The sequence below is a fragment of the Mya arenaria genome, chromosome 8 (assembly GCF_026914265.1).
Source record: "Mya arenaria isolate MELC-2E11 chromosome 8, ASM2691426v1".
In the NCBI taxonomy this organism is placed as follows: Eukaryota; Metazoa; Mollusca; class Bivalvia; order Myida; family Myidae; genus Mya; species Mya arenaria.
Window position 1 is genome coordinate 55,927,739 of NC_069129.1, and position 25,115 is coordinate 55,952,853.

The 25,115-nt window shown below is 36.3% G+C and overlaps 3 protein-coding genes across 3 annotated transcripts in view; 2 read left to right on the forward strand and 1 right to left on the reverse strand.

Moving 5' to 3' along the window:
• Positions 1–7,895: 7,895 nt before the first annotated feature.
• The window catches only part of LOC128243431 (uncharacterized), a 34,490-nt gene continuing 17,270 nt past the window's right edge, over positions 7,896–25,115 (reverse strand). Inside the window, exons 6-12 of the mRNA XM_052961217.1 lie at positions 13,751–13,855; positions 13,181–13,328; positions 12,251–12,620; positions 11,938–12,076; positions 11,595–11,738; positions 10,233–10,396; positions 7,896–9,526 (exon numbers count right to left, since the gene is read on the reverse strand). Coding sequence (XP_052817177.1) covers positions 9,376–9,526; positions 10,233–10,396; positions 11,595–11,738; positions 11,938–12,076; positions 12,251–12,620; positions 13,181–13,328; positions 13,751–13,855 — 1,221 coding nt within the window. The 3' untranslated portion in view covers positions 7,896–9,375. The remainder of the gene's footprint in view (positions 9,527–10,232; positions 10,397–11,594; positions 11,739–11,937; positions 12,077–12,250; positions 12,621–13,180; positions 13,329–13,750; positions 13,856–25,115) is intronic.
• On the forward strand, positions 15,619–19,716 carry LOC128243434 (uncharacterized). The gene is made up of 2 exons (XM_052961219.1): positions 15,619–16,975; positions 17,810–19,716. Exons 1-2 carry the CDS (start codon positions 16,638–16,640, stop codon positions 19,221–19,223), a joined length of 1,752 nt encoding a protein of 583 aa, XP_052817179.1. The 5' UTR covers positions 15,619–16,637; the 3' UTR covers positions 19,224–19,716.
• On the forward strand, positions 20,567–25,031 carry LOC128243432 (uncharacterized). The gene is made up of 2 exons (XM_052961218.1): positions 20,567–21,923; positions 22,758–25,031. The coding sequence occupies exons 1-2, from the start codon at positions 21,586–21,588 to the stop codon at positions 24,169–24,171; spliced, it is 1,752 nt and encodes a 583-aa protein (XP_052817178.1). The 5' UTR covers positions 20,567–21,585; the 3' UTR covers positions 24,172–25,031.

The window sequence follows — 25,115 nt, forward strand, 5'->3', positions numbered from 1 at the left end:
CATGGCCTTCAGACTTGACTTGGAGTTGACCCTTTATGATTTAAGGGGTCATCAGGTCAAAGGTCAAGGTCACAGTGACCTTGAACAAAAAAAACTTGTCTTGTGATAACTTGACGATGCCTGCACCCATGGCCCTCAAACTTGACATTTAGGTTTCTGGTGACCAGCTGATGACTCTGGATTTTGAGTTCATAGAGTCAAAGGTCATGACGGTCATAACACACTTTATCTTCACACTTTAATGGTCATAATCTTAAAACAGCAACAAATAAGCTGTCATTTCGGTCCATGCATATTTCATTCAATTGTCCATATAATCCTGACAACATGGCGCTCAGGGGGGGCATAATGTTTGACAAACATCTCTTGTTTCTAAAAGATTTGAAGAGCATTGATGTTCGTTTCTCGGCACTCTTGTGTATAAACCCATATTATTCTTTAATTTCATTGGTTAATACAATTTCATGATTTTGTGTTCTTTGCTCAATCATTTACTGGTGATGATGAGAAATGAAGTGTTCTTGGTATTGTTTTCTATGGTCAATCTTTTGCTGCTGCTGCTGCTGCTGCTGCTGCTGATGATGATGATGATGATGAAATATGAAGTGTTAATGGTCTTGTAAGCTTTGGTCAGTCTTTTGCTGATGATGATGAAATATGAAGTGTTCGTGGTCTTGTAAGCTATGGCTAATCTGTTGCTGATGATGATGAAACATGAAGTGTTCATGGTCTTGTAAGCTATGGTCAATCTTTTGCTGATGATGATGAAATATGAAGTGTTCATGGCCTTGTAAGCTATGGTCAGTCTTTTGCTGATGGTGATGAAATATGAAGTGTTTGTGGTCGTGTAAGCTATGGTCAATCTTTTGCTGATGATGATGAAATATGAAGTGTTCGTGGTCTTGTAAGCTATGGTCAATCTTTTGCTGATGATGATGAAATATGAAGTGTTCATGGTCTTGTAAGCTTTGGTCAATCTTTTGCTGATAATGATGAAATATGAAGTGTTCGTGGTCTTTAAAGCTATGGTCAATCTTTTGCTGATGATGATGAAATATGAAGTGTTCATGGTCTTGTAAGCTATGGTCAGTCTTTTGCTGATGGTGATGAAATATGAAGTGTTTGTGGTCGTGTAAGCTATGGTCAATCTTTTGCTGATGATGATGAAATATGAAGTGTTCGTGGTCTTGTAAGCTATGGTCAATCTTTTGCTGATGATGATGAAATATGAAGTGTTCATGGTCTTGTAAGCTATGGTCAATCTTTTGCTGATGATGATGAAATATAAAGTGTTCATGGTCTTGTAAGCTATGGTCAATCTTTTGCAGATGATGATGAAATATGAAGTGTTCGTGGTCTTGTAAGCTTTGGTCAATCTTTTGCTGCTGATGATGAAATATGAAGTGTTCGTGGTCTTGTAAGCTATGGTCAATCTTTTGCTGATGATGATGAAATATGAAGTGTTCGTGGTCTTGTAAGCTATGGTCAATCTTTTGCTGATGATGATGAAATATGAAGTGTTCATGGTCTTGTAAGCTATGGTCAATCTTTTGCTGATGATGATGAAATATGAAGTGTTCATGGTCTTGTGATTGTTGCAGTCTTTAGATGATGATGATGATAATGGTGATTATAATGATGGATGATGATGATGATGATGATGACGATGACGACGACGACGACGATGATGATGATGATGATGAGATTATGATGATGATGATGATGATGATGATGATGATGATGATGATGATGATGATGATGATGATGATGATGATGCATAACAATCTTTGATGCTGATGTAATTTATAATTACTTGATGTTGTCCTGGATGGGATGTTATGGTGATGTTAATGGTATATTGTTGGTTTATAAGTGGGTTTTATCTTGTGCTTGGTGTATATGAGATGTTCTGGTTAGCTGCTGATGTTTTCTGTTTTATGCATTTGGCATTTTGTGATTGGTGTTACTGGTTTTTGATAAGGATTAGTATATTTGATTTTGATATGTAAAGCTCACCAAAGTGTGGACGCCAATTGTTAACTGACATATGTAGCTTCTCATACCTGTATCCTGTTCTGAAACATGTGGTCAAAGTAGACTGGGTATTTTTTTAAGGGTGCCTCTTTTCATACTGTGATATTTTGTGTTAAACATTGATAAGTAGTCTTTTAAAAAAAAAAATCCTTTAATACACCTTTGAACTTTCCTGATTTTTAAAACATTTGACGCCTAGCAACCCCATTTAATATTCATGTTTTATAGCGTTTTTAGTTGTCTGGTTTAAGATGTTCGACCCATACATAAGCTAATTTTTAATCCTATTCCTGATTTTTAAAACATTTGACGCCTAGCAACCCCATTTAATATTCATGTTTTATAGCGTTTTTAGTTGTCTGGTTTAAGATGTTCGACCCATACATAAGCTAATTTTTAATCCTATTCCTGATTTTTAAAACATTTGACGCCTAGCAACCCCATTTAATATTCATGTTTTATAGCGTTTTTAGTTGTCTGGTTTAAGATGTTCGACCCATACATAAGCTAATTTTTAATCCTATTCCTGATTTTTAAAACATTTGACGCCTAGCAACCCCATTTAATATTCATGTTTTATAGCGTTTTTAGTTGTCTGGTTTAAGATGTTCGACCCATACATAAGCTAATTTTTAATCCTATTCCTGATTTTTAAAACATTTGACGCCTAGCAACCCCATTTAATATTCATGTTTTATAGCGTTTTTAGTTGTCTGGTTTAAGATGTTCGACCCATACATAAGCTAATTTTTAATCCTATTCCTGATTTTTAAAACACTTTACGCCAAGCAACCTCATTTAACATTTATGTTTAATAGCGTTATTTTGTTGTCTGGTTATTATATGTCTGGTCATTCCAAGAGATCAACAACATTGGTCATTCCAAGAGATCAACAACATTGGTCATTCCAAGAGATCAACAGCATTGGCCAATCCAAGAGATCAACAACAGATCAACAACATTGGCCATTCCAAGAGATCAACAACATTGGCCATTCCAAGAGATCAACAGCATTGGCCATTCCAAGAGATCAACAACATTGGTCATTCCAAGAGATCAACAGCATTGGCCATTCCAAGAGATCAACAGCATTGGCCATTCCAAGAGATCAACAACAGATCAACAACATTGGCCATTCCAAGAGATCAACAACAGATCAACAACATTGGCTATTCCAAGAGATCAACAACATTGGCCATTCCAAGAGATCGACAACAGATCAACAACATTGGCCATTCCAAGAGATCAACAACAGATCAACAACATTGGCCATTCAAAGAGATCAACAACATTGGCCATTCCAAGAGATCAACAGCATTGGCCATTCCAAGAGATCAACAACATTGGCCATTTCAAGAGATCAACAACAGATCAACAACATTGGCCATTCCAAGAGATCAACAACATTGGCCATTCCAAGAGATCAACAGCATTGGCCATTCCAAGAGATCAACAACATTGGTCATTCCAAGAGATCAACAGCATTGGCCATTCCAAGAGATCAACAGCATTGGCCATTCCAAGAGATCAACAACAGATCAACAACATTGGCCATTCCAAGAGATCAACAACAGATCAACAACATTGGCCATTCCAAGAGATCAACAACATTGGCCATTCCAAGAGATCAACAACAGATCAACAACATTGGCCATTCCAAGAGATCAACAACAGATCAACAACATTGGCCATTCCAAGAGAACATGCGGACATTTAAATTTCCAATTAATTGATTCTCCAGTTAACTATATTTGGACCTAAGTTGATTGATAGATCTCTTGTTGTGACAAGACTATCATACTTTCTTATGTTGAGACATAAGTCTCGACTAAAACATATCGTGACCAATACTTACCTATATAATAAATAAATAAATTCATGTTATGGAAATTTAAACTGTCATACCACATAATGTTGATTGTCTATGCATAATGAAGCCTTACCATTGAGGCCACTGTTCTTTCATTTATTGTTTCACTGTTGTTTGAAACAATTGTAGGAAATGCAGATAAAACATTGAACACATCAAACTTTTAACCGGACTGCAAAAGGGTACAAATATATATTGTCTATAAGAATTTTACATAATTTTATCACATTGCTAATGAAGTGCTATTTTATGTTCTTAAATACATATTTTTTTACATACATGTTTATAATGTGTTGGGGCTTGAAATATGCGAATGTTTTGTTCTCATTTAATGTCTTGTTTGTGAAATAAAAAATCACTGAACAGTGGCCTAGCTTAAAAAATGTTGCATTCTAACGAATTCATGAAACGATTTATTCCTATGAAATCCCCCGCCAGGGAGGGGGGAGGGGATTATAGGAATGCACTTCATTACCGTGTAACTTGGTACAAATGTTGTCCTCATTGAGATGATGTGCAGTGACCTTGACACAGGTCCATACTTCAAAGGTCAAAGTCACACGAGACATTCAAGGTCAGATCGAGTACACATGCTCGTGTCCGCACTATAGGTTACTTTTGCTCGATGGATTACCATATTACTTGGTACAAATGTTGTCCTCATTGAGATGATGTGCAGTGACCTTAACCTGGGTCCATAGCTCAATGGTCAAGGTCACATCTGGAATTTAAAGGTCAGAGTACACATGCTCGTGTCCGCGCTATAACTTACTTATGCATTGATGGATTACCATATTACTTCGTACAAATGTTCTAATTGAGACGATGGCAGTGACCTTAACCCAGTTCCAAACCTCAATGGTCAAGGTCTCATCTTACATTTAAAGGTCCTACACTACACACAATATGAATAACTTTAACAAATATCCTTTTATTATATGTTCATATATCCAAGAAATATTCTTGAAGAATATTTAGGTTACCAATCAAACAATTTATACTGTTGACCAGTGGTTGTGTACAATTTTGGTCAGATTCAAAATACCAGTCAGGTTGCAAGAAATACAAAATATACAAAAAAAACAAAGGCGGGGATATAGCCGTTCTTTGGACTGCCTTGTATAATATGGATTGAATGTATTTCTACAGATGTATACCAATGTATCACATATCATATGATGCAGTAACACACATTTGTATTTTTTAATATTTTTGTAAACAAGTTAATAATTTGCAATGTTTGAGTGATGTCGGATTAAATTTTTACTGATATCACCTTACAGAGCAAAGCCTCTGCTTTCAGTGATATTGGATGGCTTAATATAGAAAATAGGATAAAGCAACTTAGACTAAACCTTGTATGAATCTTTAATAATAAATGCCCATCATACTTACATTTTATACTCTAGTCTCATCCACATATTCCTACAACAGTAGACATAGTGCTGGTAATTTTAAAAGTGCCGCAGGCTGACAGTTTTATCTTAAATACTTTCTTTTATCAAGCAATCCTAAATACTTTCTTTTATCAAGCAATCCAGGACTGGAACACTGTCTTCCACTAAAATAGAATTGAAAAATAAGAATACTTTTAAAAAAGACGTGAAATCACATCTCATTGTTGGTATGAAGAATGCAGGATTTTAAGATTTCATATTCTATTAATTGTTATTCATTTAGTTTTTAAGCTTGCATATCAGTTCTAAGGTTTTTGTCATATGTGTCATATGATTTTTACAGTCGGTTGCATTATAACTGTAAAAGAATTTCAATCTCAAACATTTAATAATTCTTTAACTATTCAGAGTATGTTATTTATTTGTATAAGAAAACCTAACTTAAACAGCTAACATCTGAGATCTTGGCAAATAATTATATTTGCTTTAAAGGGGCTGTCTCACGTATGATAAAATAGCGAAAAAAAGAAGAAAATTGTCGAAAACTGTCATAAAATTGGCATCGATGTGTACAATGCATTGAAACTCACTAACTGAAGTACCACATAGTTTACAACTTATTTAAGTTTAGCAGTTATTTCGTATTTTTCCATTAAAAAAAGATTACTGGGTATGTCTACCAGGTAGAATTAATTCCTGATACGTGATTGGCTAGTCGGTGTTATCACGTGATATTACCGAGGTAGGTGTCTAGTTTAATTATGTCACCCGATTAGTATCAGCCTTTGTAGCTCAGTGAGTAAGATGCTGGACTTCAATTTTGGTGACGCGGGTTCGAACCTGGTCTCCGACACAATATTTTTTTTTACATTTTGGTACTTTTTTTACAATTATGATATCAAAGCGTAACACATTCTATTAGATAATTGTCCTGAGATTCGTTACAGAAAAAACATTTTTTGGTGCCAATCTATGACACAGTCCCTTTAAGGACCCCATTGGAAATAAGTTGAATATCTTTAATGGGTTATCCTGTGTTATATATTTGTCACGCTGAATTAAGTCTTAAAATAGTAACACACCGATGAATCCAAAGCATTCTAATGTTGTTATGATTAAGTATAGAAATCATCCCTAATTCTTTGTTAAACAATCTGTGATATAACTTTGTGATATTTGGTTTGTTACTTTGACATCTGTAACCTGAAACAATGGTATAAGCTTCGTGAGTGCAGTTTCTATGTGCAAGGTCAAACTTGAATTTCAAATAAATGTATTCATGTGCATCACAGGGGCAGGGTGCGCTGTTTTGACACACCCCTTTGACCATGCCTCCCCCCCCCCATTTTGTTTTAAATCTAAGGCTTATAAATAATGATAATAACAGGCTTATTAATAATGATGGGGGGGGGGACTGTAACTAATGATTACTTACAAAAATATATATTATCTCTGTACCTTACAAAGATAATGGAATAAAAGTAAATTCTTATTTTTTAAAGTGAGGGGGCGTGGTCAAAGAGGTGTGTCAAAACAACGCCCCTGTGATGTGCACACAAAATGTTTGGACTTAAAAATTGTGATATTTGGAAAAAGTTGTAAAAAAACACATGAACTTAAGTCGAAATATACTAAAACCCTACCATAGGTGGCAGATCTGTTTTCATATTCTATGAGTTAGACACTTAAATGTCAATCCAGTGTTTGCATGGCCAATGTTAACTGATGTTGATTTAACTCATATCCCAATCCCTTTGCATGTTAAAATGATAATTAATTATTTGTCTCAACTTCTATGTTAACCTGTTTATGTTGTATTGATTGTTTCATTGTATTTACATTCATGCATTAAAATATTATTAAATTAAACCTGCCTTCTCACCACTTAAAATACTGTATTCTGGGATGGATTTTAGCGGGGGTCCTTGTCACAGCTCTATCTAAATAAAACTGATAAGGTCAACACTGTCTCCGTGGCCTAGTGGTTAAGGCAGCCGCCTACGGGGCAAGAGGTCATGGATTTTGATCCTTGGCCTCATCATACCGGAAGACGTTAAAGGCTAGTACAAGTTGCTCCCTTGCCTGGCGCTCGGCATTTAAAGGGTAGTGCTTGGAAAAGTGATGTACTCAGTACTTGTTCAACCCAGGAAAGTTGTATCCTGTTATCAGTGCTTTACACCGAGAATGTTAAAGAACCAAGAGGTCTCTTTGAAAAGGGCTAGGGTGTTAGACCCGGATCTCTCGCATCTCACTCTGTTTCTTCAAGTCTTCCAATGTCGGGATTTGACTGCGAATTGCTGTCACTTCTGTCTTATGTCACTTATGGCATTTAAACACAATTTAAGTCGTGATGGCGTCACATACGGGGTCAAGCTATAATGCAGCCAATGGGCGCGGGCAGACCTTGGATCAACTCAAATAAACAAAATAACCAGGTTTCATTCTATCTTTGTTCCATGCTTCGCATCTTAACAAAACTGATACTGTCACAAGGACAATGAAAATGGACACGCCAATGGCGATTCATATTTGAATTGAAACAAAAATCTATTTATTTTTCAATTTATTTATTGTTATAATACTATAATGACAATGTTCACAAAGAGAAATAACAGTTTTCCTGTTCTTTGTTTGAATAGTAAAATCGTATGAACATTTAGCGAAGCATGATGTCAGTTTTACTAACGTTCTTATTTATATGATGAATGGACACTCAAGTGTAAATTATATCTCAATGAGGTGCCATTTATATGCATACCAGTTTCTACCAAACAATAGTACAAAAGATGGATATAACTCAAGTTCAATACAATAATAAGACTGATTTTCTAAATAAATGAGCAATATATTTATTAACATCAATTTGTAGGCATAAAAACTATATATACACTGCATGAAAGCACTGTGGTAAAACATAACAAGAGACATTTGTAAAAGGACACAGACACTTATACCCTTCACAGTAACAAATTGAAGTAACACATACCAAGAATGTCGCAGAGCAAACGTCAACTCTCCTCTTTGTTGTCAGAAAGGGATCATAACTCGACACCAATTCAAGCAAGAGCTTTGGCCTTGCTACACAAGCACTGACAACATGTGTATAAGTTTCATTTTAATATCTGTGTTCGTGTATTTGAGATGGCCATGGTTAAAGTGACACTATTATTTTAATTCAATACATACACATGTAAAACAAACATAGATTTTGAGTGATACACTCTCAAATACTTACTAAAAAATGCACTTATGAAAAATAATAATTACTATTACCAATATTATAACAGTGTATTAATAGCTGAAAATGCTAAAATATTAAATGGTTGGTGAATGCTAAAAGATTTACTGTGATCTACTGTGATCTCATAAGGTAGCAATACCGTGTTTTCTGCACATTTCTTTCAAACTAAACTTGGTATCCTCCATAAGATCTATTGTTTTCGACATTTATTCATCCTTTTTGGTATATTAAAACTGTATTGTATTAAATGTGTTAAATCTTATTTTTGAGTAATAGTTCATCTTTAAAGCTATTGCACTATGACAAAGATCGCATCGCCAACACAGATGCCATGGCTATGACAATACCTTGATGTTGTTTATGAACCAAGGATAAGTTGAAAATGAAAAAGCTTCATTCTGCTTAAAATCTGTGAAATATGTTCACATTATCTGTCCCTCAAATTGAGACTGGTTTTTGGACTTTGAATCCAACTTAACGGGTTCAAACTGGTTTTGTTTTAGAGTGTGGAAGAGTGTCAGATGAACCACACAGTTAAACATGTTTGAGATATGTTAAAAAGTAATCCAGTCCATTTTTTTCTCATAGTATCGGAATCATAACACAAATTATGGTCAAGTTAGGCTACCTCCTGAACCTGATTACCCAAGGAATAAGTGACATAACACTAAAACCAGATTATCTCTGCCTCAGTATTTAACAAGTTTGTTAAATTGTGTGTTTGTCTGTTCAGTTTTTGGTTCAACAGTTTTGTATATTTAAATCACAACAATTTCATGTCACGTCCGCTGTCAAAAGTCATTCCATTATCACAGCTAGACACAATGGTTCATCAAGTTGAGTCATCATCACTGTCGCTTAGTCTCCGGTGTCGCTCAGGGGAGAGCACCCAGGCTATTACGAGAATCATGAGGAACACTGCGACCCCATACATCATGCTGTAGGAGTGGTTGGACTTACGGTGAAGCGAGAACCCTATGTACCTGTGCAAACACAGAGAATGCAGAACTTCGCAGTGAACATAGTAATTGTAAGAAAATATTGCCAGCAAAGTATAAAAAAAATGGCATAAAAATAACTGACAGGATAGAAACGCACACAAAATTAAATTTTGCTATTCTTCCTAATTCAGCAAGAGTATGTTTTATTCATTAATTAACTACAGTGTTAAAAAATGTATACTGCATTCTTGCATCCCGGACATGTGTTTCTGGTCATGTGACCAGTGCTGGAAAAACCTGTCTTACACCCCCCCCCCCATGTAAGGTGAGTCACGCGCAACAACATGCCACTTCTTATTTCTTTTATTGTATGGTTGATGAAAAGTGTATAATGCCATTTCAATAAAGTGTAATTAAATATATTATTATGCAAGACTTTTAATTGACTTCAATAGTGATTTAAAATTACTGCACTTTATGACGTCAGTAAACAACATTGCACGCGCTTTTTGATGAAATGTACAAAAGTGCATTTTCCATGTCAATTTTCCCACAAATTGATAATTTAAGATATGCAAGAAAATATATCAATCATGTTTTTCCAGTCTGGATAGAAAAATCCAACTCGGGCACCTGCCCTCGGGTCAGATTTTTTCTATCGTACCAGAAACACATGATATATACTTATAATCTAGACGTACAAAGAAGCAATGTAAGTGTATAATACAATAAAAAAAAACGCCCTTACCCTAACTTGCAAGTAAAGATGACGTCGTTGTAGCCATCATTGTTGAAGTCCCCGACAACGAGAGGCCCAGTGGAGGGGCAAGGAGTGCTGTGTTCAGCCAGGACTCTACCCTCGGTCAACTCTATAAGGCTCAGGCCAGACCAGCCCACAGACAACAGGTTTACCTGAAATAATACGAGGAATGTAAGATAATTAATCATTCATTGTCGATAAAATTGTTGCAGACAGCTAAAAACATGCTAGTAATTATACTACTGTATACAAAACTGAACAGAACACTTGTCATTCAGTAAATTTTGTTTGAAGGCTTTCAAGCACATAACTAGAAGCCCCACAATGCGACGAAACCAGAATTCTAACATTTGCAATCAGAAATTATAGCCAATTAATTCCTAGTATGAGATGACACTCAAATTTCTAATCAATACTGCATCACCAATGCTGCAGGAGTGCCGCTTCTACTAAAGCTACCATAAACTGGATTAAGGTAGCACACCCCTAATGTAGTAATGAAAACCTCCATTTGAAACTCTTCCATTTTAATGCTTTAGCCTATGTTGTTGAGCACAGGACTATAAATCTCTTGAGGGTTTCAAGGTAGTGGTTCGAAACCAGCCAGAAGCACAAATATTTTTTTTATTTTTTTTCTTCTTTGTTTTCATTAGCTAACATTTTTTACAGAAGTTAATAGTGTATTTTCATTAAAAAGTAATTAAATACATTTCTACACATAAGTATTAGCTTCTGTGAAGGTTTTATAACTTGCAGGCACGGCTGAAATAGGTGGTTGGGAATTACAAACTTTTTCTTTTTTTAAATGAGACGGTAAAACATTTTGATTTTTGAATAATGTTCCCAAAAGATTAAAGATAATTATTAATAAAGAACAGGTCATGACTATTTGTAGAACTTGTTGATATTGCTTTTAAACATTGATGTTCCAATTTTACGCAGTCAAAACAGTATGTAAAAAATGAAATATCATATGGCTATTTCAGTACAGTATGATTATATTTGTTGGTGATGTGATCAATAATGTATTATTTCTGAAAACAAATGTATTTCTTGTTACTCTGATACCAAATTATTACGAAAATGTTGAAAAATAAATGAAATAAAGGAATTTTCTTGTCTCTCCGGTGATGTCATTTTTCTTGACTATTCTGAAATGGAGGTAGGGTAATTCAAATTTAAATAAAATTGTTATTTGATGGTAAACTACTTTTAAATCCAGGAAATGATACACAATAAGAAATTATCAAGCTGATCATAGTTTGAAATGGTGCCCATTAGGGGTGTGCTACCTTAAGGCATAAATTTGTTATCCAATAATGTAAGAAAGATTTGTATGTGACACTTTACCTTGTCACCATACAACTGTAGAGGCATGAGTGCCCTGTCTGGGTAAAAGGAGTTAAGGAACTCATGTTGCTGTTCTGTCCAATCCCCCTTCTTCATCTTCCGAACTGCCAGCGCCACACTGTCCCAGTTTGCCATAGTCTGGGTCTGCATGAAAGGACAAAAGTTTCAACTGATATTACCTCTGCTTGAAGTCCTATGGGGCATGATGTTTTTCAAAGATATACACTATTTTTAAATATATATTTTTCTTAATTCTCAATACTTTAAAAAATAATGTCTGCTTTGATAACAAGATATTGAAAATATGATGTACACAAAAGAAAGAAAAAAAATAAAGTCCCACCTGCCAGTTAAAGTCGCCATTCTTGTCAACAGATGTGATGCGCCCCATGCTGCCGAGGGCTATCAGATCATAGGTGTCCATCTCCTTCCTCAGATGGTGTCCCAGCAGGTGGCGAACTACGCCAGACTTACGGGCAACACTGAAAGGCAAAACGAGAAATTTATACATCCCATTGTATTCTGGCGAACGTGAAAGGTGACACCAACAGCAAACTTGGGTGATGATTCTAGCTAAAAATATACGCCATAACATAGCCACATACGCTTATTTAAACACCAACATTCTTCTATAGTCCCTAAATCTCTCTAAATACCTTTTAATGATGACAGGTGGAATTTTGACAAACATGTCTTCATCATAGACCCAGTTGGTGGTAAAGAACATGCGACGTGTGACACACACAGGGAAGCGCTCAAGGTTTTCCTTGATGGGAAATAGCCGCTGGATGTCCAGGAAACAAGGGCTATAGTTCTCCTGCTCACCCCATGAGAGTTTCTTGATATCGTTTTCAGCGTCTACTACACCATATATGGCACCATCGTCAGGGAGTTGTAGACGGGTGACTGGTCTCCCGCTGACCAGGTTCAACACTTCAACACCGTTCTGGTGGTTGATTACAACAGCGTTGGGGTTGACTATATGTTCTTCATCACTGTGTGGCCTTTGACCTCCATAGGCATAACCTGTACAAGGTAAAGAAAAGTATATTACAAAGACTAGATTTCAACCAGCTATAAAATAAACATTAGAACAGCAAAAGGAAGCATCAGAATTCACTTGCTTTAAGCCTAGCATAATGACAGTAATTGACCATCTGCAGTATATGAAATATTGTTTTAGCAAGATTTCCATGGATAAATCCTGTGTCATCCAGATATTGAGTATGGTAATGAATTTATATCGGGAGTTCTAATAGCTGATAATTGTCAATCCTGATACATAGCCAGGAGTCTGTTTGAGTATGTGGGATTCATGCCAAAAAGTAGATTAAGGACCTTAGACCCATTTTAAAATTGTTTTCAAAGTCCTTTATATTCTGTTCAGGGTACTTTCTAATGTTTTTGGTGAATGAGTCTGAGAATTATTTTTTTTCAACTGTGTGATAGCTCTCAATCCTGATTTCAGAAATTTCCTGAGCTTAAGAGTCCCTATTTTATACTGTGGTTGTTAATTTTTCCCGCAGAAACTTCATTCTTCATTAAAAATATTTGTTGCACTTCATTGTACAAGTCAAGTGACCCACCAATGACATGCTTTGGGTCAAGAGCGGCAGGTGTGGGGTCCTGTTGTGCGGCCTCCTCCTCCCCCTCCCGGTAAATGTTCTCATCCACAATCTTCTGGTAACGACCAAGGGAAAACTTGGTATCCCGCACTGAACGCCAGTTGTGGGGCTGAAGAGATGTATAAACAAGGAGCAAGTTTAGTTTATGATGCAATATTTTGCTGTATGATTCCATCTTCTTTTATTGCAGTTTTGCCAAATCACATTACTCCAATATACTCCAATACTCTTATGCCCAAAATCAAAAGAAAAACATAGTTTCCACTAAAATAATCTGACTTTCATGATTATTTGAAATGCTACGATGTAAACAGTAAGGGCTAAAATGAAAGGAGAATCAATTATTTTGCCAATGGTAAGTCCCAAATGTAGAAATTATTAGGCTACTACAATGCACATAGTTTCTGAACTACACACAGTTTCTGATATATAGTTTTAATAAATTTTGCGGAAAAACAACAACACATGAAGTATTGAAGTACAATATTTAAATTCATATAACTATGCTTGCTTTGCAACAATTCCCCATACCAGAGCCTTGAAGAGTTCACTCTTGTAGTACGTCCAGGGAGACTCGCCGATGTGGAGACGGTGTCTCTTCAACGACAGCTTCCAGTGATGCTCCTGACCTTCCTCCTGTAGCAGACATTGGGAATGGTGATCTCTCAAGGTTTACCAAATAAACATAATACTATATAAAATGTTCAATGTAATCTAAAACATGAAGCTGATGAGTAATTTAAAGCAATTATGAAATTTGGTTGAAATATACTAGCAGAAAAAAATCTGCCTAAATACTTTCAACCGTTCCATGATAACATGGTGTTTACCTTAACTATGAGAGACAATGATATGCTAGCAAAAATTTTAAGAAATAATTCATCTTTAAAAGTTGTTATTTCTCAGGGGGTTTCAGCACTGGTTTATTTTTGCACAGTTTCTTTATTTTGCTAGTACATATACGAATCTGTGCACTTCTGTTATATTTCCAATGTTAGCAAAGAAAACCATAAATGCAAGTACTTTTTCTCTATATTTCAAGCTCATGACAAGGTTCTTGTATCACGAAAAACAAATACCCAACACAACAAGAACTAGAAACACCATTTTTATGTTTTTAGTAACAGTGACCTTTACCCCACCCCAATCAAAAGCAATCCAAAGCTAGCTTTTCCCATAAGCTACATACACATCAACTTTCATCATTATCCATCAATTCTTTCCTAGTTATTGGGCAGAAACATTTTTTCTACTTTTAGTAACTGTGACCTTGACCCCACCCTCCTCAAAATCAATCCCAAGATAGCTCTTCACATATACCATCTTTCATCACTATTCATCAAATTTTACTAAAGTCATTTGGCAGAAACCATTTTCTATTTTTAGCAACAATGACCTTGACCTTTATTCCACACCTCAAAAACAATCATAAGCTTGCTCTTTACATAAACTACCTACACACCAACTTCCATGACTATCCATCAATGATAGCTTAAGTTGTAGGGCAAAAACAAATGTTTCTGCCACTTTAAGTATCAGTGACCTTGCCCTTGACCCCTGCCCTCTCAAAAGCATTCCCAAGCTTACTTTTCACATAAGCTAACATCACATCAACTTTCATCACTATCCATCAATTATTTCTTTAGTTATCGGGCAGAAACCATTTTTCTATTTTCAGAAACAGTGACCTTGACCTAGACCCCAGACCCTTCAAAAGCTAGCTAGCTCTTTATATAAGCTACCGTCACACCAACTTTCATCACTATCCATCAATGCAAGCTTAAGTTATTGGTGGAAACCAATGTTTGATGCAAGCCCGCCTGCCCGAAAATGACATTCCCGTTCAAATGACCCGGGAAGTGGAATCATAGTGCACTGTCAAAGTGTAAAGGTGCAAAAAATTCACGATATATTTCTAAAGTACAGTACAAACAGTTGCGATGGCAGTGTTGTTCATTGCATTATACCACGTGTTTGTAATGCAAAGCTGAAAGTGTTGACATGTTGATAACATTTACTAATACATGCAGTATACAGCTGTTGCTATTACAAATCGCAATGATGGAGAGCGACATCAGGATTTTTATTTTATTATTTATGTAGATGTGCTGTACTTTTTAATTACATTGGCCATTTTCACGCTTCAATAAATTTCATCAAATCAAATATGGTGGCTGCTGATTTTTATATTTTTTCACTGCGTCCTATCTATGATATTAAGGTTTTTTACAAGATTTTTCACTTATTTTTTGCCTGTGTCCTATCTATGCTAGCATCCTTAAAATACATAGTATAATTAGGTACATTTCTTATTAATGTGCTTTTCTGTGGTTCTTCCTAATACTTGTTAAGATTTTTTTACTTCAATTAATACTTCTGTCTCTCTGTCTATTAAAAGTGCTCTGATAACACAACTCACATGAATATTAGTCCCAGACCTAAGCTGTGTTTATAACCATTTTGGGAAAAGGCCCAAAGCCTTTTTGATTGGTAAAAATGTGTCGTTATGACTAAAATAAGGAACACCCAATTAGCCTAGTAAAAATTTGACACCAAACAGTTTTCAGGGATCGGCAATAACTATATTTCCTAGGGATCATGAAGGGACACCACTAGATGAAATCAACACACTCCCTTCCTTAAATCAGGCGTTTCAGGGCGGAAACATCACTGTTACTGAAAACAAGGAGACTATATTTTTTTTAAATTTCAGTCAAGTTGCCCATCCACATTTAATGAAGATAACAACAATATTGCCTTAATAAAATTGACAATAGTTTTTATGCCACCACCTGTGCAATCATTTTACTCAATATTTGTAACTATTCATTTGTATTAATGTTCATGATTCCATTATATTTAGAGAAAACCTTAAAAATACTTGTTCAACTATACATTAAGACATCTTCGACTCAGAACAAATTAAATTGAAAACATGAGGACATTTGAGCTGTAAGCATTCTTGCAAAATATAAATCTTGATCACTACCAAATACTTAAATTTAACAATCATGTATTCCTTAACTTATTTTTTTTCTTTAAATGATATCAATTTACAAGGTATAATAGCTGAATGAAGTAATTGACTGTGATACAGATAATATACTGCTTCTTTATTAGCAAAATATAAGACAGCTTATAATGTTGATTTTTTTCTTCTATTGTTTTAGATTTGCATTGAAATATCAATTGGACTAAATCACATGTCTTTTGGAATATTAACATGCTCAATTTCTTTTTCCACTAGTGTATCATTAAACTTCCTTGTTAAGAAATGATCAGCAAAGCCTTATGCGATATGTATACAGTAGTCAAGGGGATAACAAGACTAGATCTTGAAAAAAGTATTTAAAACTTGCTTGAAATTGTGACATTTAACAGACATATTGCAAGGAGTGCTTAAAATTATTGATTAAAAATGGCTTCAAAGCACACAAAGTCCTTTAAAGACTCGATGTCAATGGCATCTGATTTGATCCATGACTTTGTCTGCTATCCATGTCAAGAAGACCAGCTAAATACCGAGGCCAAGTATTTCTGTGCGGATTGCTCAAAATACTACTGTGATAAATGCCTGACATTTCACACCAAAATTCTCAAACAGCATGCTGTGTTGGGCCGTAAGGATGTGGACAAGTGGGAGGGGCACCACGGCACCCTCATTTCATGTGACCTTCACCCACAAGAGGTCATTAAACTTCTATGTGAGGACCACGCTGAGATGTGCTGCCACCTCTGTGTGTCCTTGAATCACAGGTTAGTAATTATATTACTTCTTTAAATTGCAGCTATTTAATGTGACCTTCACCCACAAGAGGTCATTAAACTTCTATGTGAAGACCACACTGAGATGTGCTGCCACCTCTGTTTGTCCTTGAATCACAGGTTAGTAATTATATTACTTCTTTAAAAATGCAGCTGTTTAATGTGACCTTCACTCTTAAGAGGTCATTAAACTTCTATGTGAAGACCACACTGAGATGTGCTGCCACCTCTGTTTGTCCTTGAATCACAGGTTTGTAATTATATTACTTCTTTAAAAATGCAGCTGTTTAATGTGACCTTCACTCTTAAGAGGTCAGTAAACTTCTATGTGAAGACCACACTGAGATGTGCTGCCACCTCTGTTTGTCCTTGAATCACAGGTTAGTAATTATATTACTTCTTTAAAAATGCAGCTGTTTAATGTGACCCTCACTCTTAAGAGGTCATTAAACTTCTATGTGAAGACCACACTGAGATGTGCTGCCACCTCTGTGTCCTTGAATCACAGGTTAGTAATTATATTACTTCTTTAAAATGCAGCTGTTTAATGTGACCTTCACCCACAAGAGGTCATTAAACTTCTATGTGAAGACCACGCTGAGATGTGCTGCCACCTCTGTTTGTCCTTGAATCACAGGTTGGTGATTATATTACTTCTTTAAAATGCAGCTGTTTAATAATTACAAAACATACAGCTTTACAGACAACTGTGTTACACATAAACTAAAGCATACAACTATTTAAGATTCTATAAAAACTTTAACTAAAAAACTAAAAACTATAAATCCAGTCACTCATTTACTATTCTTACTTCCTTTAAAACAGGATGTGCAGAAGTATTAGCTTGATCTCAGATCTGGCTAAGGGTGTATACAATATGGCCGATTTCACGCAGCTCCCATCTATGGTTGCTAAGGTAACAACAAGTCTGAACCAGGTTAAAGAGGTCAGAAAGAAGAACCAAGGCTCCTTGAAGACTTGTGGCAAGTCCATGCTGAGAAAGATCACAGACCTGAGGAAGAAACTGAACCAGCTGCTGGATGAGCTGGAGAAGAGGACAGTGGAACAGATGGACAGCCTCCTGACTGACCTGGATGACACACTACAGAAGGACATTGACTCCTGCTCAAACATACATAACCTGCTCAAAGCCTTGCTGGAAACCATCCAAGCCCAGGGAAAGAAAAATGAGTCAAGTGTCTACATTGGCTTCAGGAAGTGTGAAGAGAAGATGGAAGAGGCCAACAGCCTGCTCCAGGAGATGTCTACAAAACCTGAACTGACTGTCACTTTCCTGCCTGATACTAGAGTTACACAACTGCTGTCTGATATGCAAACATTAGGCAAGATCCAGGGATATCGGGAAACACAGAGTGGCCATCAAAAGTCTGACAAGAAGTCTTCTGAACATATCAGGCCATTGCCTGATAAGTTAAGGGTTTTTAAGGTTAAAAAAAAGTCAACCTTCAATGTCAACATCAAGCCAGATACATTTACCTGTGATATTATGGGTATTACAGAACTTCCATCAGGAGAGACTGTTATTGTAGATAACAAGAATAGCAGCGTGAAGATATTGAACATGAAGTATAAGGTAATAGCCCACTGTGATGTTCCTACAAAGCCTCAAGACATCTGTCATGTGACTGGTAATCAGGTGGCAGTAGCAATAAACTGTACTAATCCTGTCAGACATGAGGTTCACTTCCTCAACGTGTCAGCTGGCACTATCAAGATAACAAGGAAGATTTCAGTTAACCATGACTGTAATTCAATCAGGCACCATAGGGACATGCTGTATGTGGGCTCCATGACTGCCCTGTATCTCTACACTACATCTGGAAAGCAAGTCAAGACAATATATAAAGTCAAATCACCAGCCCAGACAGTGGCTCAATTTGCTTTGACCAAAGATGGCAAAACAATCCACATCTGTGATTTTTCCATGCACAAGATCATTACAATTGACATCAATGGCAGCATTGTAGCCACACTGCAAGATGAAGAAGTTAGTGGGCCACATGGTGTACATGTGAGTGAGGAAGGTCATGTGTTTGTGTGTTCATGGGTCTCCAACACTGTGGTGCAGATTGACCAGGAAGCTAGGAAGAAGCTGGCAACACTGGTCAAGAATGGAGAGGGCATTTACCATCAAAAGGCAGTTTGGTACAGCAACAACACTGGCAGACTGATTGTGGTTGGACACCAAAATGACATTCTGGTGATGGAACTCCAGTAGAGAGATAGTCAGAAAGTCAACAAAATTTGGCAACAGTGGATGAAGTAATGGAATGAAATTAGATGCAAACCAGTAATATTTTATATTTTAACTGTAACTGCTTTAGTGTGTAAATCATTTTCAAACTATGTTTAATTCAATTCAATTCATTATAATATGTATATTTCCTAGTTATTGGGCAGAAACATTTTTTCTACTTTTAGTAACTGTGACCTTGACCCCACCCTCCTCAAAATCAATCCCAAGATAGCTCTTCACATATACCATCTTTCATCACTATTCATCAAATTTTACTAAAGTCATTTGGCAGAAACCATTTTCTATTTTTAGCAACAATGACCTTGACCTTTATTCCACACCTCAAAAACAATCATAAGCTTGCTCTTTACATAAACTACCTACACACCAACTTCCATGACTATCCATCAATGATAGCTTAAGTTGTAGGGCAAAAACAAATGTTTCTGCCACTTTAAGTATCAGTGACCTTGCCCTTGACCCCTGCCCTCTCAAAAGCATTCCCAAGCTTACTTTTCACATAAGCTAACATCACATCAACTTTCATCACTATCCATCAATTATTTCTTTAGTTATCAGGCAGAAACCATTTTTCTATTTTCAGAAACAGTGACCTTGACCTAGACCCCAGACCCTTCAAAAGCTAGCTAGCTCTTTATATAAGCTACCGTCACACCAACTTTCATCACTATCCATCAATGCAAGCTTAAGTTATTGGTGGAAACCAATGTTTGATGCAAGCCCGCCTGCCCGAAAATGACATTCCCGTTCAAATGACCCGGGAAGTGGAATCATAGTGCACTGTCAAAGTGTAAAGGTGCAAAAAATTCACGATATATTTCTAAAGTACAGTACAAACAGTTGCGATGGCAGTGTTGTTCATTGCATTATACCACGTGTTTGTAATGCAAAGCTGAAAGTGTTGACATGTTGATAACATTTACTAATACATGCAGTATACAGCTGTTGCTATTACAAATCGCAATGATGGAGAGCGACATCAGGATTTTTATTTTATTATTTATGTAGATGTGCTGTACTTTTTAATTACATTGGCCATTTTCACGCTTCAATAAATTTCATCAAATCAAATATGGTGGCTGCTGATTTTTATATTTTTTCACTGCGTCCTATCTATGATATTAAGGTTTTTTACAAGATTTTTCACTTATTTTTTGCCTGTGTCCTATCTATGCTAGCATCCTTAAAATACATAGTATAATTAGGTACATTTCTTATTAATGTGCTTTTCTGTGGTTCTTCCTAATACTTGTTAAGATTTTTTTACTTCAATTAATACTTCTGTCTCTCTGTCTATTAAAAGTGCTCTGATAACACAACTCACATGAATATTAGTCCCAGACCTAAGCTGTGTTTATAACCATTTTGGGAAAAGGCCCAAAGCCTTTTTGATTGGTAAAAATGTGTCGTTATGACTAAAATAAGGAACACCCAATTAGCCTAGTAAAAATTTGACACCAAACAGTTTTCAGGGATCGGCAATAACTATATTTCCTAGGGATCATGAAGGGACACCACTAGATGAAATCAACACACTCCCTTCCTTAAATCAGGCGTTTCAGGGCGGAAACATCACTGTTACTGAAAACAAGGAGACTATATTTTTTTTAAATTTCAGTCAAGTTGCCCATCCACATTTAATGAAGATAACAACAATATTGCCTTAATAAAATTGACAATAGTTTTTATGCCACCACCTGTGCAATCATTTTACTCAATATTTGTAACTATTCATTTGTATTAATGTTCATGATTCCATTATATTTAGAGAAAACCTTAAAAATACTTGTTCAACTATACATTAAGACATCTTCGACTCAGAACAAATTAAATTGAAAACATGAGGACATTTGAGCTGTAAGCATTCTTGCAAAATATAAATCTTGATCACTACCAAATACTTAAATTTAACAATCATGTATTCCTTAACTTATTTTTTTTCTTTAAATGATATCAATTTACAAGGTATAATAGCTGAATGAAGTAATTGACTGTGATACAGATAATATACTGCTTCTTTATTAGCAAAATATAAGACAGCTTATAATGTTGATTTTTTTCTTCTATTGTTTTAGATTTGCATTGAAATATCAATTGGACTAAATCACATGTCTTTTGGAATATTAACATGCTCAATTTCTTTTTCCACTAGTGTATCATTAAACTTCCTTGTTAAGAAATGATCAGCAAAGCCTTATGCGATATGTATACAGTAGTCAAGGGGATAACAAGACTAGATCTTGAAAAAAGTATTTAAAACTTGCTTGAAATTGTGACATTTAACAGACATATTGCAAGGAGTGCTTAAAATTATTGATTAAAAATGGCTTCAAAGCACACAAAGTCCTTTAAAGACTCGATGTCAATGGCATCTGATTTGATCCATGACTTTGTCTGCTATCCATGTCAAGAAGACCAGCTAAATACCGAGGCCAAGTATTTCTGTGCGGATTGCTCAAAATACTACTGTGATAAATGCCTGACATTTCACACCAAAATTCTCAAACAGCATGCTGTGTTGGGCCGTAAGGATGTGGACAAGTGGGAGGGGCACCACGGCACCCTCATTTCATGTGACCTTCACCCACAAGAGGTCATTAAACTTCTATGTGAGGACCACGCTGAGATGTGCTGCCACCTCTGTGTGTCCTTGAATCACAGGTTAGTAATTATATTACTTCTTTAAATTGCAGCTATTTAATGTGACCTTCACCCACAAGAGGTCATTAAACTTCTATGTGAAGACCACACTGAGATGTGCTGCCACCTCTGTTTGTCCTTGAATCACAGGTTAGTAATTATATTACTTCTTTAAAAATGCAGCTGTTTAATGTGACCTTCACTCTTAAGAGGTCATTAAACTTCTATGTGAAGACCACACTGAGATGTGCTGCCACCTCTGTTTGTCCTTGAATCACAGGTTTGTAATTATATTACTTCTTTAAAAATGCAGCTGTTTAATGTGACCTTCACTCTTAAGAGGTCAGTAAACTTCTATGTGAAGACCACACTGAGATGTGCTGCCACCTCTGTTTGTCCTTGAATCACAGGTTAGTAATTATATTACTTCTTTAAAAATGCAGCTGTTTAATGTGACCCTCACTCTTAAGAGGTCATTAAACTTCTATGTGAAGACCACACTGAGATGTGCTGCCACCTCTGTGTCCTTGAATCACAGGTTAGTAATTATATTACTTCTTTAAAATGCAGCTGTTTAATGTGACCTTCACCCACAAGAGGTCATTAAACTTCTATGTGAAGACCACGCTGAGATGTGCTGCCACCTCTGTTTGTCCTTGAATCACAGGTTGGTGATTATATTACTTCTTTAAAATGCAGCTGTTTAATAATTACAAAACATACAGCTTTACAGACAACTGTGTTACACATAAACTAAAGCATACAACTATTTAAGATTCTATAAAAACTTTAACTAAAAAACTAAAAACTATAAATCCAGTCACTCATTTACTATTCTTACTTCCTTTAAAACAGGATGTGCAGAAGTATTAGCTTGATCTCAGATCTGGCTAAGGGTGTATACAATATGGCCGATTTCACGCAGCTCCCATCTATGGTTGCTAAGGTAACAACAAGTCTGAACCAGGTTAAAGAGGTCAGAAAGAAGAACCAAGGCTCCTTGAAGACTTGTGGCAAGTCCATGCTGAGAAAGATCACAGACCTGAGGAAGAAACTGAACCAGCTGCTGGATGAGCTGGAGAAGAGGACAGTGGAACAGATGGACAGCCTCCTGACTGACCTGGATGACACACTACAGAAGGACATTGACTCCTGCTCAAACATACATAACCTGCTCAAAGCCTTGCTGGAAACCATCCAAGCCCAGGGAAAGAAAAATGAGTCAAGTGTCTACATTGGCTTCAGGAAGTGTGAAGAGAAGATGGAAGAGGCCAACAGCCTGCTCCAGGAGATGTCTACAAAACCTGAACTGACTGTCACTTTCCTGCCTGATACTAGAGTTACACAACTGCTGTCTGATATGCAAACATTAGGCAAGATCCAGGGATATCGGGAAACACAGAGTGGCCATCAAAAGTCTGACAAGAAGTCTTCTGAACATATCAGGCCATTGCCTGATAAGTTAAGGGTTTTTAAGGTTAAAAAAAAGTCAACCTTCAATGTCAACATCAAGCCAGATACATTTACCTGTGATATTATGGGTATTACAGAACTTCCATCAGGAGAGACTGTTATTGTAGATAACAAGAATAGCAGCGTGAAGATATTGAACATGAAGTATAAGGTAATAGCCCACTGTGATGTTCCTACAAAGCCTCAAGACATCTGTCATGTGACTGGTAATCAGGTGGCAGTAGCAATAAACTGTACTAATCCTGTCAGACATGAGGTTCACTTCCTCAACGTGTCAGCTGGCACTATCAAGATAACAAGGAAGATTTCAGTTAACCATGACTGTAATTCAATCAGGCACCATAGGGACATGCTGTATGTGGGCTCCATGACTGCCCTGTATCTCTACACTACATCTGGAAAGCAAGTCAAGACAATATATAAAGTCAAATCACCAGCCCAGACAGTGGCTCAATTTGCTTTGACCAAAGATGGCAAAACAATCCACATCTGTGATTTTTCCATGCACAAGATCATTACAATTGACATCAATGGCAGCATTGTAGCCACACTGCAAGATGAAGAAGTTAGTGGGCCACATGGTGTACATGTGAGTGAGGAAGGTCATGTGTTTGTGTGTTCATGGGTCTCCAACACTGTGGTGCAGATTGACCAGGAAGCTAGGAAGAAGCTGGCAACACTGGTCAAGAATGGAGAGGGCATTTACCATCAAAAGGCAGTTTGGTACAGCAACAACACTGGCAGACTGATTGTGGTTGGACACCAAAATGACATTCTGGTGATGGAACTCCAGTAGAGAGATAGTCAGAAAGTCAACAAAATTTGGCAACAGTGGATGAAGTAATGGAATGAAATTAGATGCAAACCAGTAATATTTTATATTTTAACTGTAACTGCTTTAGTGTGTAAATCATTTTCAAACTATGTTTAATTCAATTCAATTCATTATAATATGTATATTTCCTAGTTATTGGGCAGAAACATTTTTTCTACTTTTAGTAACTGTGACCTTGACCCCACCCTCCTCAAAATCAATCCCAAGATAGCTCTTCACATATACCATCTTTCATCACTATTCATCAAATTTTACTAAAGTCATTTGGCAGAAACCATTTTCTATTTTTAGCAACAATGACCTTGACCTTTATTCCACACCTCAAAAACAATCATAAGCTTGCTCTTTACATAAACTACCTACACACCAACTTCCATGACTATCCATCAATGATAGCTTAAGTTGTAGGGCAAAAACAAATGTTTCTGCCACTTTAAGTATCAGTGACCTTGCCCTTGACCCCTGCCCTCTCAAAAGCATTCCCAAGCTTACTTTTCACATAAGCTAACATCACATCAACTTTCATCACTATCCATCAATTATTTCTTTAGTTATCGGGCAGAAACCATTTTTCTATTTTCAGAAACAGTGACCTTGACCTAGACCCCAGACCCTTCAAAAGCTAGCTAGCTCTTTATATAAGCTACCGTCACACCAACTTTCATCACTATCCATCAATGCAAGCTTAAGTTATTGGTGGAAACCAATGTTTGATGCAAGCCCGCCTGCCCGAAAATGACATTCCCGTTCAAATGACCCGGGAAGTGGAATCATAGTGCACTGTCAAAGTGTAAAGGTGCAAAAAATTCACGATATATTTCTAAAGTACAGTACAAACAGTTGCGATGGCAGTGTTGTTCATTGCATTATACCACGTGTTTGTAATGCAAAGCTGAAAGTGTTGA